At 38.8% G+C, this 16,419-nt stretch overlaps 1 protein-coding gene across 3 annotated transcripts; it reads left to right on the forward strand.

Annotated features, from left to right (window-relative positions):
* The first annotated feature begins 1,742 nt into the window (after nt 1-1,742).
* fez2b (fasciculation and elongation protein zeta 2b) lies at nt 1,743-15,110 on the forward strand. 3 transcript variants are annotated; one of them, XM_030128337.1, is made up of 11 exons: nt 1,743-2,127; nt 4,923-5,031; nt 5,259-5,375; nt 6,776-6,917; nt 7,955-8,082; nt 8,188-8,337; nt 8,574-8,654; nt 9,098-9,173; nt 11,592-11,657; nt 11,887-11,914; nt 12,343-15,110. In XM_030128337.1, the coding sequence occupies exons 1-10, from the start codon at nt 1,820-1,822 to the stop codon at nt 11,895-11,897; spliced, it is 1,188 nt and encodes a 395-aa protein (XP_029984197.1). In that variant the 5' UTR covers nt 1,743-1,819; the 3' UTR covers nt 11,898-11,914; nt 12,343-15,110. The 3 variants fall into 3 exon arrangements, with proteins under 3 accessions (XP_029984197.1, XP_029984196.1, XP_029984198.1); XM_030128336.1 differs by lacking the exon at nt 11,887-11,914; XM_030128338.1 differs by lacking the exons at nt 8,574-8,654; nt 11,887-11,914 and having other exon boundaries at nt 1,744-2,127.
* Nucleotides 15,111-16,419: the final 1,309 nt, after the last annotated feature.

Below are 16,419 nucleotides of genomic sequence, written 5' to 3' on the forward strand. Positions count from 1 at the left end.
CAATAAATCATTCAGGGTTTTGAGAAAAAAAAAATGGCCCATGGAAGTTTCATAGGGCAAGACATTGTGAAGGCCCCTAAAAGTGTCAGACAACCATCTGATATTACAGAAAGACATCCAGATTTCCACTGCTTTTTGGCAAAGCATGTGTGAAAGGATCTCACGTCAGGCTGAAATGTTTCTGTCAAAATTACAGTTTGGTATTTTCCAATATCTTGAATGCAATGACTGGGGCTAGATCAACTGGTAAGATAGGTCTTCAATGCCAACATTAGGAGTAACACTGATTGCCAATAAAGTGACAATATTTTACGTAATCCTTGTTGTTGGCTATACATTTATATTAAAAAATTAACCTTTTATCTCATGGAGTATACATGCTGCTTTTGTCAAATCTATCTATCTATCTATCTATCTATCTATCTATCTATCTATCTATCTATCTATCTATCTATCTATCTATCTATCTATCTATCTATCTATCTATCTATCTATCTATCTATCTATCTATCTATCTATCTATCTATCTATCTATCTATCTATCTAACATCTTGTGTACCATATATTATAACAAAAGTATTCACATCATTTACATAAATAATAGTACTAAAATTACACTCTACAAGTAAATACTGGAAGTACATTTCTCTATTCAGAACATACATAGAGGAATGCAAATGCTATAAAAATGTACATCAAGTCATTTGCAGTTTAATGGTTAGTGTCAACATATTTGGAGATACATGGTCACTGACAAGGAATCTGAAAGGACAAGTAAAGCTGCTAAATCAAAATAGTGGTGCAAAAAGTACAGTATTTTCTCCTGAGATGTACTGGAGTAGAAGTACTGAACTGCATAAAATATAAATACATAACCAAACTACACATAACTCAGACTTAAGCTACAGTATTTGAGTAAGATTAACCCATTCATGCATGAATTATGAATGAACCTTAGTCAAGATATTTTTCCGGAGTGTTTTTATTCCTCTTTAGACATAAAAACAACAATGCAATTGATTTTTTGTAATAAAAAGTTACAAAAATGTCCACTCAGCTGGATACCATGTGTTTAATTTTTGAAGCAAAGAAACATGTATTTAAAATCTAATATCAGAAAATGGTATGGAAAACTATGCAATAAAAACATTTTTAATGCTGCTAATCAGATGTTTTCTCACATTTCAACATACTCTAATACTAGTTATTCACTTCATGGAGATAATATGCAAAAAAAAAACTTAAAAAAAAAACAAACAAAACTGTTAATTACAGTCTAATAACAATTAGCAATTGATTTACACTAAAACATGTCACTGCTGCTCATGAACAGCAAATATACAGTAACGGTATGAATTGCACTGTATGGGATGATGCCTAGTGTCCACTGTGTCAGCTGATATGCAACTAAAACAACAAAACCCATGAATATACAAGAGAATAGCTGGAGAATAGCTGTCCACTGTAGTGACCACTGTGCATGAAAGGGTTAAAGTACATTTCACCACTATTTATTTGAGACAAATGCTACTATACTATACTATTCTATTCTATACTATATTATTAAAGAGGAGGCCGACATTTTCCTCTGTAAACCCATCATGTCTGTTGTGTTGTATTCTCATGACAGGGGTTTGTTTTGCTCTGTATGAAGGGGGAGTGGCTACTTTACGTTGCGTCATTTAGTCCCTCCCACTCCCCCCTCCTTCTCCGTCTCTCTCTCTCTCTCTGTGCGTCGGTCTAGTCCAGTGTCTCAAAGCCAACAACAGTGCACAGTCGAGGCGTTTCACAGGCTGCCAAAGTTGCTCCTACGGCGGTCATGGCGGCGCCGTTAGCCCACTTCGATGAGGACTGGCAGGATTTTAACGAATTTAAGCCGTCCCTCGAGTCGGCGGAGCAGCTGGACCAGCTTAACTCCAATGTGGGCGATCCGGCGTCGGGCCTAGACGATTTCTCCGACCTGGACAACAGTTTCTCTGGGGAGATCTGCAGCTTCAAATCGATGGAGGACCTTGTCCATGACTTCGACGAGAAGCTGACAGTGTGTTTCCGAAACTACAACACAACGACGGAAAACATTGCCCCCATTAAACCCATAACAGAGGACAATTACTTGAAAGACGACGAGTGAGTGTTAAATTTGTGTAACTACAGCGAGAGTTCATTGAACGTTACGTGTGGCTAGCTAGGTTAACTTTTAATCTCAGCTAGCTAGTCACTTTAGCCTGTCGGGCTAACGTGAAGTTAATGTTAACCGGTGAGGAAATCTCAGTTTAGTTTCACTACGTGTGTTGTAAAGTTAACCTGCTGGGACAAATTTACGTATATTCACAATGTTAACAAATTGTAGGCATTTCCATTGTTTCTGTCACTAACTTCGACTCTTGAAATTACATTACGTTTGTGTTATGTTGTTGTGTATGTGTTTTTAATGATAAATACAGTGACAGTCAACATACTTTAGCTGTAGTACTTGAAAGGATGGATGAAAAGTGTTTGTGTGTTGACGGGGGTGGGTCCTGCCACGTTACCAGTAACTTGATTTCATGCTAGTTTTGCTGCTGCTGGGAAGTGGACAATTGATGCAAAAAGCGGATCTTGAGATTAAATAGTTCTGTTTGATTCCTGAAAAACTCCAATTTTCTTTCAATAGAAACACAGACCATGTTCATCATACAGAAAATGTTTTGTTTTATATGACATATAGTCGCCCTGTTTTTTTTGTTTGTTTGTTTGTTTGTTTTTTAATCAAAGGGGTATCATGAGTCATATTTTTAAACTAATAATGGGTTATTTTGTCAGCAGCTGTTCATACAACCCCTACAGCTCCTGTTTATCTCAGTTGGAGGTCCCCAGCAGTCACTGTATCACACAAATGTCACAACTACGCATTCACACAACAACATGCTGTCACTTCACAGCAGTCAACAACATCAAACCCACACAGGCATGGTAGTCACTGTACAGTGTTGGATGAATGAATCACCTTCCTCTTGCCTTCTGTCTTCTGCTACGTTGCAACACTGTGACTTTGTGTCTGATCTAACCACACACTGTATCTAAGTTTTTCCTGCCAAATGACATAGAATAGTAGTCATGCCAATGTATATGTATTCAAAATTATTGTGTTGTGTATTTTGGACTGACTATGCTGGGGCCTGAATACTAAATATACACACTCAGAGAGGTTATCATGTACAGTTATGCTCTATAACTGGTGTTAAAGGGAGATGGGTGGGGGATGAAACATCCTTGGGTGTTGAAAGTAGAGAAATGGAGGAAAAAGGAAGCAGAATAATTGGACAGCAGCCTGCTGAAGCCCACAGAACTGTGCCAGACTCAGTGAAAGTCTTTTCTGGCTCAGTGCACTTTTGCAGGACGTGCCTAGGCGCTTAACAAGTTTTCTACCAAGATCATGGCAGAGATGAATAACAGGGATGACAAGGAGGAAGTGTGTGTTTGTGTAGCTGTGCAGACAAATTTTTGTATTTATCTATATGGGAGGACATTTTAAAGTTAAAATTGTGCTACATTGAATTTTAGGGGTCATATTATATCAAGGAGTATCTTCACTGAGATAGTTGCACACCCGTGTGTTTGGCACAGAAAGTGTAATGTGTTTGTGTTAAAGTCAAGTCAGGCATGTCCATATAAATGTATCCAAGCAAATAAACCAGACAAACAAAGATTTTGTTGAAGTAGAAACAAAAGAAATGGTTGCTTTAATTCTAAACTAGCCTTTGTGCAGTGAAACCGAAGCTAATCTGTATTTTGGCATGCACTCACGTGCAGGAGACAGTGTTATTGCTTGAGGCACAAAATATATTTCCTGCCAACCATTGCCCTATTTAGAACAACCCCGCAGCCCCCTGCTCCCCAAGCTGTGCATGAGCACTTCAGGGAGAAACATGCAAGTTACGTAAACATTGGTCTGAGTGTGTGTGAGAGAGGCAGGGTATGACGATGCAGAGCCATTCTGACACATGGGTTCACAGCATCCATCCTCACCCTGCTCGCAGCAGTTGGGCCAGGAATAAAACACTGTGACTTGCATTTGTAATTGGGTTTTACAATATCCACAGACTCCAATATTTGTCACTGTTTGAAAAACAAGCATAATGTCAACTGTGTTTCCTTTTGTTTATTTCCAAAGGGGACCACATGAAGGGCCTGTTTTACACTGTTTTTACAAGACTGCCATATTAAAGCCTTGATGAATTCTCCAACATATTTTGAATTATAAGCAGCAGCCAAATAATAAACAAAGTACGCTGTAATATATAGCCATTTTGACCCAACTTGGCAAAAAGTAATATTTTTTTTCCCAGTGTTTAATAATAATTCAGCATATTTCACATAAATCTCACAAATTTGGAAATGAATAAGATGGACAAGAAATGATTAATGCATGATATTTCATAGTTTAACAAGTAACTCGCTGGCTTTAACAGATTCTGTGCCACCGTCTGCTTGACTGTCATATTTTCTCAGCAGGCTTTAGAAAACTGTAAACAATGCAGTTTGTTGCAAAACTTCAGTTTTGTGTCTGCAATCACTCATATCAGTGGCTTCTAATGGAGTTTTAAACGGTTTAACAGGATTTAATACCATGTAGTTTTGTGAAGGGTTTTTTCTATAAACCTTGCTCGGCAGAGGAGTGCACAGGGGGAAGGTGACATGAGATGAAGGCGTTGTATCCGTCAGGGGTTTCAGGCGACAGCTATGAGATGCAGCAGCAGGGACATAATGAAGTGGTGAGGGGGTGGTCAGAGAGAACAGGACACAACTGTGCACAGTAATGCTGCGTCACAGAAAAAAAGGGAAGGGAAGTGGGTTTATCTTATCTCTGGTGACTTGAAAACATGTGTCCTTCGTTCCTGTTATTACTTAATTAAATTATTAACCCCACTTTCTTTTTTTAGGGTATGGAACGCACTGACAGACAACTATGGCAACGTGATGCCGGTGGACTGGAAGACATCACACACTCGCTCCCTTCACCTGCCCACCCTCAACCTCATTGAGCTTGAGGTACTACACACGAATAAACACACACAGAACCACAGTGTCAGTGGTCTGATGAAGGCTTCAAAACACATGCTCCATTCCCAAGTCGTCACAGTTTTGGAAATGTTCCTGGTGAACGGGCGCGACTCAAGCAGTTTGCGCCCCTGCTGTCAATCTGCTTAACCACCTGTTTGTAGTCTCATCCAACTTGTCTTCCTGTCTCTGCCTTTCCCTCCCTCCCTGATGAGCAGAAGCTGGATAACCAGTCTCTGGATCTGTCTGATGACGAGGAGCTGAGGGAGCAGATGGATATGCACTCAATCATTGTCTCCTGCATTAACGACGAGCCACTCTTCACAGCTGAACAGGTAATGTTCTCACACTTTTGTCGTCGGCAAAGCGTGTCACATTCCTTGCTTGTGTTTATAATCAGAACCGTTCAATCTTGGCCCTTCCTCTCCACTCTGTGAACAAAACGAAGTGGTCAAGCGAGCAATAGAGTGAATGGGAAGAACAAGGCATGTAGTGAGGAATAAAGCAGTGAAATAGAAAAGTGAACCATCATTTTCCAATTCTGTCACAGCAGTTATATTCTAAAGACACAAATAAACATAAACACACCTTTGGAAATCTCTATGGAAAAGCTCAAGATGCAAAATACAACTGTTCTCATTTCTGCTTTGTGTGTCGCTGACAGGTCTGTTAGAGGCGATAGACTGAAAGGATTGTGTTTATGTGTGAGCTTTGCCCAGAGTTTTGTCTCAGAGCCAGAGCCATGCAGTAACTAAGAAGAATAGAAAGAGGAGAGAGCTCTGTATCTAGAGTCACTTTGTTTTTATATTCAGTCCACACATGCTGCATAGTGCTGTTACTGGCTACAAACTCCCTGCCTGAAGGTCGACAGCCAGAAATATCCAGAACACAGCAAAACAGGAGGAAAAAAAAAAAAAAACAGGTACAGGTCAGGGTCTCTTCAGGTTAATACAAGACCACACACTGACAAAAGGTCAGCAGTGATGGCTGAGTTTTAATAGGGTTTTTTTACCCCTCGGCCAACTTCTGCCTGAAGGGGTATTGTAATTGTTTTGTTGACTGTCTGTCTGTACATTCAAGGACATATTCGCATTATCTGAACAATGTATTGAGATATCTGCACCAAAATTATGCTGTGGATGCATCTTGTCATGGAGCAGAAGCCTATTGAAAATAGGTGACCTTGACCTACTTTTCCGAGGTCAAATGGCCTTGTGCAGTTATAATATCTGAGTACTTTCAAATATAAATGTCTGTTATAAGTTCTACACAAAGACAATCTAATCTAAATTAAAGGGCAGAAACTTTCAACGGAACCCAGCACGTTATGTTCTTGCTTTGCCTTTAGGTGTTGCTTTAATTTGTCTGTGTTTCCAATTGTCCTTTATGAACTGTCATCGTTAGCAAATACAGATGTACTAATCATCAAAGTGTTAACCTGTTGGTGTTTTTCATTGGAGGATCTTTTTATGCCCTTAAATGAGATTTTAAGAAAAAATGTCCCCAATCATGTTCTAACAAAACCACAAAATCATATCCAGGTTCCATGTCCTTCATATCCTTTTTTATTTTTTGCCAGTTTAACATAAATTATAGGCCTTAAATTACTCTTAATGATTCTAAACAGTTTTAAAGAGTCTGAATATTTAACTTATTCAAACCTGCCGAAACCCTGCCTTCTCACAGAACGTGAACATTTGTTTTTGTTTTTTTGTTTTTTTTTACTGTTATTCAGGTGATCGAGGAGATTGAAGAGATGATGCAGGAGTCTCCAGACCCTGAGGATGACGAAAGCCCCTCCCACTCAGATCTGTCCATGCTCTCTCAAGACCTTCATGGTCTGAAACGCTCAGGCTCTAACACCAGCTACGAGGACCGTAAGTACCAGTATTACTGAGTAGATTCCCACAGAGACTTAATGATATGAATTCTTGATGTTTTTTTCAATTGAGGCTTCTTTCATTCAATTATTTATATTGAAGATATAACCGTGTTTATACTTCTTCCTTCTCCTTTTTGAGCATGCAAATTCAGCAAATTGTGCTCGTACTTGAAGACAGGTTTTTTTTCATATAAATGTTATTTTTGTTTTTGTTTAATTTTGTTTTATGCAAGTTAGAAAGTTTGACAGAAAGACAGAAAGAAAAGAACTTTGAGTAAATCATTCATTTCATTGTCACTGTGTTGTTTTGTGAGGTTCTACTCTGCTGCCCTTTGACAGTCAAATCATTTAATGAAGTGTAAGAGGTTGCTCTGTCCGATACATGAAGGAACAACTACACACATGGGTTAACATTCTTCTGTGATGTGGAACAAATACAGACAGACTAGTAATTGCCAAGCCACTGCATGTTACATAATCAACAGTATATTTATGACTATATCTCGTCTCAGAATGGCGCAGACTGCATTCTCATCGAGTTAACCTTAAGATGGCCAGTAACAGTGTCCTACAATGTTTAATACTGGCCCTTAGTTGGTTACTCATACTCAGAGGGATAAAAATAGACACTAGATGGTGACCCAAGTCTTTTAAATGAGCTTTTAATAAATGGAAGTCATGTCTTTCACTGTATATTGAGTAAGATCTTTACTGTTGGTTTTCTGTCTGATAAAACAGATTTACAAGCTTCAGATTTTATAAGCACTTAAAGGAAGCTTATGGGTATAAACATTTGGTTTTGAATGGGCTGTAATACACTGTAATCTTTCAAAGTAAAGGCTTAAATACACTACGCTCAAGTGTCTACTCCTCATGTAATGCTAGTAAAATTAAAGTCTTTCACATCACTCCAGTTATGATACTTCAGTGTTTAAATGTGATATGTTTCATGCAGTATAAATCCATACACACAACTGCTCTTTCACATTGTGTATTCCTCTCCTTTCTTTTCTTGCGTTTTTTTTTCTCCAGGGCTGCGACAGCTGTCTGTGTCTGAGCTGACTGAGACTCTGGAGGAAGTGGAAACAGCCATCCGTCGCTACAGCGAGGAACTGATCCAAGCCTTGGCTCTGAGAGATGAACTAGACTACGAAAAGGAGGTACTGACTTTTTATCTCGTTAAAGAGTGTTGCGTAAGTATTGCCATGTCAAGGCAGTGACACCCGAATGTTCTCATGTTAACTTCGATTTGGGAATAAAAACAGGTGAAGAACAGCTTCATCTCGTTGCTGATCGACGTTCAGAACAGACAGAAGGAGCACCGGGAGCTGCTGCGCAAGAAGAAGAAAATCCGAAGTGCAGCTACGACGGGGCCCAATGGCCAGAGGATAGTCAGCACACACATACCAGGCACGGTGAGTCATGCTGCAACATCATGTAGGAGGCAGAAACAAACACACATATGCATGATTAATGTATACGCAGTCACACAGAACCTGAAATGATGAGATGTAGCGTATGAAGCACAGATAGATCACATGGGCAATCTGCTTTCACAAAGGCCTTTCTGCTGACTCTGTCCTTCTCTCCTTTGATATCGAAACCTCTTTATCCATCTCTCCTCTTTCCTCCTTCCTTTCCTTCCTTGTAGCTCCTCACTCTGGAGGGACTCTCCAATGTCATTCAAAATGGCATCCGTCAAACTTTTGGCACCACAGGAGGGGACAAGCAGGTGCCCCCTCTCTTTCAATCTGTCTGCTCATATCTTTTTTCTTATTTCTGCCCTTTTTTTCCCCCTTTTTTCTGTTTTTTTTTTTTTTTTTTCTTTTCATCTGCATGTTTGTTTCCTCCTCCACAGCTGCTCAGGCGTTTGCTGTCTTGATTTGTATCTGCCCTCTTTATGATGTTTATTTTGTCTCTTCTGCTTTTTTTTAATAAGTCAACAGCGTCTGTTATTCCACCTGTCATTTTTATTTTGCTGCTGTACTGTAAACAGACTGTGATTTACACTGATCAGCCTCTAAAAGGGGAAAATGGCATCTACATCATATGACTGGCTATCCATATGTTTTATCACCACTGTTTTGATTTTATTTGTTTGTTTTTAAAGATTAAAGTAAAACATACTCAACCAAAAATATATGTGATGTCTTACATATTTTTTTTCTTTCTCAGTACCTGACCACAGTAATCCCTTATGAGAAGAAAGCTGGCTCTCCATCTGTTGAAGACCTGCAGATCCTCACAAAGAGTGAGTGTTTAACGAACTTAAAACTAATGCAATTATACGTCAACCCATTGTTTCCCATTAATTACGTTATACAGTTTAATTTGCGTCATCGTAGTTCAATAATTCACTGAAAATATTTTAACACTATTGTCAAAAACATAAAAAATCTCTAAAATTGTGTTTTGCTAACGTGATTCAGTATCACATCTGTGTAAACCAGGTCAACTGCACGATCATTTTCCATTGGTAGTGTTCCCTCAGTGGCAATGAAACACATTCCACAAAGCTTTTGCAGATTAACACTTTCGTTGCTATCAGACTTTTAAGCATCACCATAAATACAGTACTGTGCAAAAATCTGTGATACTTTTGCAGGGTTATAATAAGCATAAATATTTATTTGTAAGTCTCCTTTCCTCAGATGCAATAAGAAAATACAGAGAATAATGCACGCTATTATAAAATCTCACAAAATCTCAAGTAAACGGCTCCTATTGGCTAAAGTCAAAATCGGGTGTAAAACAGCAGATGGTAAATGTGGTAAATCACATACTATCTGAACATCTAAGTGCAAATAATCCAAATACTTGACACTATGATTTGTAGAAGCTGTTTTTTTTTCTTTCCTGAAATGTCTTGTTTTCATAGCATCCATATTTTCCATATGTGTATTGTTCTGCAGAGACTGAAACTGCATGTGTGGTCATTATAACTTGGCTTAAAGGGTCATATTTTGCTAAACCCACTTTTATTAGTCTTTGGTACATTTATTTGTGTATTTGGGGACCCTAATAGTTCAAAAAGTTTGAATTTCAACCTCCATTTAAAAAAGCAAAATGCCCCTCCTTTAAACAGTGAACCTAATGATGGCATTGGACATTTGCACTGCATAGGCAGACTTTTATATAACAGCTTGCATTTCTTTTTGATAAATAAACTAGGCGAGGCTTTTGTTATTAACTAGGCTGACTGTTCGAACTCTGGTTTTATGTTTCAGCGTCTTGGCATTTTTGTCCAGAGAGCCTAAGTTAGAATGCAATGTTGTAAATAGGTTTTATATTTTCATTTTAAGAAACGGCCTTGAATTTTGGACAGTAATGTGTTACTTAATATTGAATCTAGCAGAACTGGTATAAAGAAACAAAAGTATTCCTCAGGATCAAGTAGCAAAGGTAACATACTAGTATCGACCTACACCAACAGATAGATGTTGATCATTATACAGCCTGTTATTTCTGTGTCGCAGACTGTCTTTTCAATTTTTATTGATTTTAATGTATTTTCAGTCAGTTACAAAAAGGAAAAGACAAAATCAACAAACAAAGAAAACAAAAAAGCACCCCCACAGTTCTTATACCCATGTACACATACACACATAGCATATACATAACACAAACCTATACACATACTGTCCACAGCCCCCCTCCTGTACCCTCTCTAAGATGTTGCCCCTGTAATATGAACCGTAAACGTTTGCCATATTTGACTATTTTTATTTGAAACCTTATTCACCCTGGCAATCATGTTTTCAAAGGCAGCAGTCTATCATGAGTTTAAGCCAGTCTGTAAACTCTGGCCTTGTGTCGCAGACTGTTAAAGGTTGAGTCAGATCATCCTTATTGTGCAGTTTTATTTTCTTCAGTGTGTAGTTTAAGAAGCAGAATAACGTCCACCTCACTGTACATAATCCCTTACATGACATGTTCTGTTAAAATGAGCATGTTGTGTTATGCTTTTGGCAGCAAATAAAAAGACTATCACTAGAAAATGGGTAAGGCCTGAAGCATCCACAACTGAAGAATGGATCGATATTGTACATTCTGGAGAAATTGACATTTTGTTTTAAGGGTCAAAGGGAATCTTTTTTCACTATTTGGTCAAAATGGACAAACTATGTAAAACTTGTAATTGATGTGAATTGAATACATTGGTGTCAAACAGTTCTGTTTAGGTTGATGTGAACATACACACCTTAGTGTGTTTTATCTTGTTGATGAAGTAGCAGAGTTAGCCATCTCCTCCTGCCCACTTTTCTTTCTTTCTTTTTTTATTTGTTCTATATTCAACTGGAAATCTTGGATTGGCATCTTGGTTCAGATTTGTTGTGTGGATGTTGAATTGTACCCGAAAGGGAAGTTTTGTATGACATGCTTTTCCAAATACCATACTTTCTGGACTATTGGCCGCACCTGACTATAAGCCGCAACCACCCCGTCTCCAACATCTCACCATGGATTCACTGATGCCAACCTTACGTGCAGCAGCTCTGTTTCCTTCTTTGACAGATCGTTAGCCCGGAAAACATAAATTAGCTGCATCATTTTTGAGTCGCGGGTTCACAGCGTGTGGAAAAAGGTAGCGGCTTATAGATCAGAAATACGGTAAACAAAGAATGGAAAAAAATAAAATGAGCATGTTGTGCTGCTCTTTTCCCACCAGTCCTCCACGCCATGAGGGACGACAGTGAGAAAGTACCTGCCCTGCTCACAGACTACATCCTCAAAGGTAAACACTCATGTCTGCCGCCCAGTTTCCATCTTATCTAGTCAGTTGTTTGCATTAACATTTAAAGCTCAAGATGAGCGGAGTGGTGTCTCTAAACGACCTTTGTCCACTCGCGGTTCAGACATCTTGCCCTCTCTTGTTTGAAAATGAATTTCTGCGTTTTGCTTTTCTTCACTTTTGACCTGTGCCTTCCTTGTCTCTTGTCTGTGCTGCATTGTCCTTTTGGTAGCTCTGGTATGAGAGCAGTGGAGACGGAGGTTTGTGAGGCACTGACACATTAACACCGTTTCCTTCTATTCTCAGCCCTGTCAGACTCCCCTTCTCTCTATTTTTTCCCCTTATGTATGTCTGCGTAGAAGCACTTTTTTGTTTTTTTCTCCTCCCGAAAAGCAGCCGCCTTCCCTCACTCACTCGTCTCTGTAGTGTCTGTATCTCGCTGTGCAGTGCTTGTGGCAGCACCGCGCCTTCCCCCGAAACACATGAATACACTCACACATCAATCCCCCCTTCTTTCTGGCAAGCTTGTAGTAGCAGCTGTTCACCTGTAGCTCCCGTTTCCTCTGTTCTCACATCGCTTTTCTTCCTGCAGTAGTAGCTCTTCTGTACCTAACAGCCGTCTTTCATGTGCCACAGCGGGCGTCCATAACAGCATTCATAATGAGCTGATTTATTCTTGTCTCCGCAGTTCTTTGTCCAACATAAAGCCAAAGGCGCGGCGTCCTCCTTCCAGAACTTCATCGGAACATCAGAACAGTTATGGTCTTCTGGAATCAGTCAAATTCTCTTCCCTATTTTTCAAAACAGACTTTTTCCCCTTGTGGCATTTTTTTTTTTTTTTTAACTCTGCCACATTGTTGTTGTTCCTGAGATCTGACTTTTAGATACAACTCCTCAGTCTGTAAATTTGTTTTTATTTAATCTTTTAACTTTTTAATGCCTGATTGCTACCACCCTGTATATCCGGACTGCATGATGACTTATCTATGGATGCCAGTAATCAGTATTAGTCCTTCCTGATTAGCAAGGTGAAAAGTCCAGGAACATTCAGGGTTTTTTTTTTCCACCAGCAGGTCTATGTGATGGAAATGCAGTCCAGTCCTTCTGTTTTGTAAATCGAATGCATTTGCATCTCTGTATTTCACACGTGACAATGAAAACAAGCCCTGGCTGGATCTCTGAATACACCAGGCCCGTCTTAGTGCTGAACATAAGCCCTGTTTGTCTTCACACAGACAAACAGGGTTTATGCTTTTATGATGTTTTTTAAAGCGATGGCGTACAATGTCTCGGGGTTGAAACTCAGCTCGCTAATGATCAAAGAGCAAACCCTTTAATTTACCAAACATCCAGAATTGAAGGTTTTCGCCTGTTTCTTGCATGTTGGTTTTGGGAATGTGCTCAGTTTCAGCTTATAGTGGAATGTTTTAGATGAAATATTTTGTATACAATTCAGTGAAATTGCACAATTTTTTTTCGAGAAGGGGGGAAAAAGTAAAACGACATAGAAGGTAATAGCTGGATGAACAAACACAAAGGATATTTTTGGATACAGAGTTGTTTTTAGTGACATAAGGGACTTTCCAGTAGCCTCATGTGTAAATGCTGTCAAGTTGTCTCTGAGCCCTCCAGTAGTGACCCCCCCCCCAACACGACCACCACCACCACTCCTACAACACGCTCACTTCACATGAGTCTGCAGATACCTCATGGATGATATTTTGCATTAGTAGACGATGACCCGCATGGTCATATCATAGGTAAATTAGTGTATTTAGTACGATATTAAAATCCTAGGTTTGATGTTATTGTAGTTAAGCTTCTGTCATAAGTTGTGGGTCTTTCTATCTGTCAGGCCCTTTTAACTGTTAAGTACATTGTCTGGATTTTGTGGTAGCACTTTAGTCCGTAACCTGCTCATGTCATAGTGGAATTCGTGATGGTCGTACACCTCACTAGATAAATGTTAGACGATGTTTAGAAGCTGGTTGTGCAGAAAACAGCGTCTGATGTCAGTCGTTTTCACGCTTCCCGCTTACGTCACTAAACACCACGAGCACGTTAACACATGAAACATTCGAGGTCACCCTTAAAAGACGTACAATCTAGGAGCGCATGTTTGCTCGGTACAGTAACTTTTCAGATCACCAGCTGCTACAGGTGCACCACACACTGCCAGATCAGGTCTAGTCTAGTTCTCAGGTACCATCATCAGTGTTACTAGTTGAAACTCTCGTTGTTAATGGTACTGACATTCCTGAATCTGTCTCCGATCGTGTTTTTTCTGTGACGTCACACTCTGGTTAAATAATTTCCAGAGTATCCGAACTCTTTACAGCCTCTCGACTAAATCAGGGTAGCATTACAGAGGTTGATTTTTTAATACTTAGCTGAAAAGAAGTCTAGACTTTGCTTGGTAGTAGCTATAGATAGAAATGCAATGGCACTGGTTCAGTAGCATCTGGTCGGTGTAGCAGCGTAGCGATAATAGCGCAGACACTTACAGCTTTCAAAAACTAATTTATAAGGCTAGATGTTAAAAATGTTGATGAGACTGACTTGGAAAAAAGTACACGCATGGCCAGAAGAAAAGGGTTTAAGATGAAGAAAAGGGATGTGATACAAATTACAGCTGCTGGAGAAAATTGCACAAACAGTTGCTAAAATTTGAGGGGTCCATTTATTCTTTTGAAACAAGAAAAATGTCATAGTGCTGTATTTATTTTTACGTAACGGCCATTGTTTCTACTGTTGCCAGCTTTGAGAGCTTTCACAAACGAGCATGTGCTGCATGCACTTTACCGCTGCGTACACGTTTATTAATGTGATGGATTTGTTTTTTAATGAACATGTTAATGAGACACTAAAAGGGACAAATGCACGTTGCAATGAAATCAGAAAATCAGTTATTTTATTAAAAATGCTTTAAGGCAAACTTAAACACAGTGACATGATAGCATTTAAGCTTCTGATCATCTGGTATCAAAAGCTAAACTGAAAAAGGTTGTTTCCATCAAATAAATTTATTACAGCATAGGTGATTTTTTTTTTTTTTTTGTACTTTATTTTTTATTTTGTGGTGAAAAGGCAGTCAGCATGTAGATGACTGAAGGGTCTCGTCTCAGGCCAGAAAACCTCATCTGGTCTTTTTTAGCAAACATATCAGTGTAACTACAATTTAGAGATTTATATTTCTATCAAAGCAAGCAAGATTAAAAAGAGGCTGCCTTTGTAAATGCCTGAAAATTTTGTACATTAAACCAACACCTTTTTGTTTTTAATACAGTGTAATTCCCTGGTTTAGGGGTTTTTATGTTTACTGTCTCATGTGGTACTGCAGTATATTAATTTATTATGTAAATGTCTGTTTTATAACCATATTATTGACTGTAATGGTACAAGTGTTTGTGCCCACAATGCATCGCAACTCATTTCAAATAAATTAATATGTGAAAATATTGATGTTGTTTTATTTTTGGCTCAGGGGCAGATTTTGTCATAACTTTATTAGTTTGAGTTTGTACCAACACTGTACTGTTCATACATTTAAAACAGCCGTTCATTAGTTGCATTTTCTCCTCAGAAATTCAGATTAAAGTAGTGCAGCCTTTTAACAGATACTGGGTTTGATAAGATGAAAAAAGATGAATGGCACTTGCAAACTGCATCCACTTCATAAAATACGTGAGACAGCACAAGTTTCCAAATTCATGTCAATGTAATAGTTATAGAAAAGTTTGGAAATTTAAGTTGTGTTAATTAAAAATGTTAAGCTTTAAAAAAAAGAATTACCAGCATTTTCCCCCATTCCAAAGAGAAATCTACCACAAAAAGTAAAACAAACAAATATGCTGTGATGCATCATGACCAAGTCTTCGGTTTGTCAGTATGTGCCCTCAGTTAATCATCCAAACAGCTCTTCAACAACAGCACACACTGATTCTTTCCTGCCTTTGGAAATGCACATACACTGATTTGTCCAGTTGTCTCTAAATATCAGCTCCATGTAGCATTTCCCTTCCATTTCCTCTACTCCTTGATGCCTCAATTTTATATTCTTTCCTCCTTTTATTCGTTGTCGACAGTAAAATGTTCCGTCGTGTCCAAGTGACGTGGAGTTTCTGACAAACCAAGTGAATTTGATGTCTTCTCTGTGATGTTCATCTCCATCCAGTTTCCCATCAGGTCACAGGTTAGTGTCCGTGAACATGGTGTGTTCTTTCCTGATGGTGCTGAAGCCTTTGATGGTGTCCACAAATTCCTCATCCTCCATAAACTGTGAGGAGAAACACAGGAAAAAGGACCTAATGACAAGAAAACTCCCAAGGCAGGAACGTCAATGCATCACAGCTTATCAGAGTATTTTGCACCTTTTGACAATTCCACAAATACTTACTTTTAGCCTCTATCATTTAGGCTACGTGATCGTAAAATGGCCCAAATCTGATCTTTGTGCTCTGATCTGTTTTGTCCATGACAGTGCGAACGGAACAAATCACATGGTTCGTGGTCTTTTTGATTCCAATCTGGTCCATTTCCATATGCGGTTCTTAATCGAGATACAGATCTGACTGTTTACATCACTCTGGATTGAGTTTTGTCACAACTCTGCTATGAAGTTGATCAAATGAGGTGGTCCTTAAACATCCAGAGCAGTAAATTACAACATACACATGAATGCAACAGTAAAATGAATCCAAACACATCATATGTAGTAGTAAAACACTACACAATGATACCTTGATAATACTTAGATATTTTTGCT

The sequence above is a fragment of the Sphaeramia orbicularis genome, chromosome 24 (genome assembly GCF_902148855.1).
Source record: "Sphaeramia orbicularis chromosome 24, fSphaOr1.1, whole genome shotgun sequence".
Lineage (NCBI taxonomy): Eukaryota > Metazoa > Chordata > Actinopteri > Kurtiformes > Apogonidae > Sphaeramia > Sphaeramia orbicularis.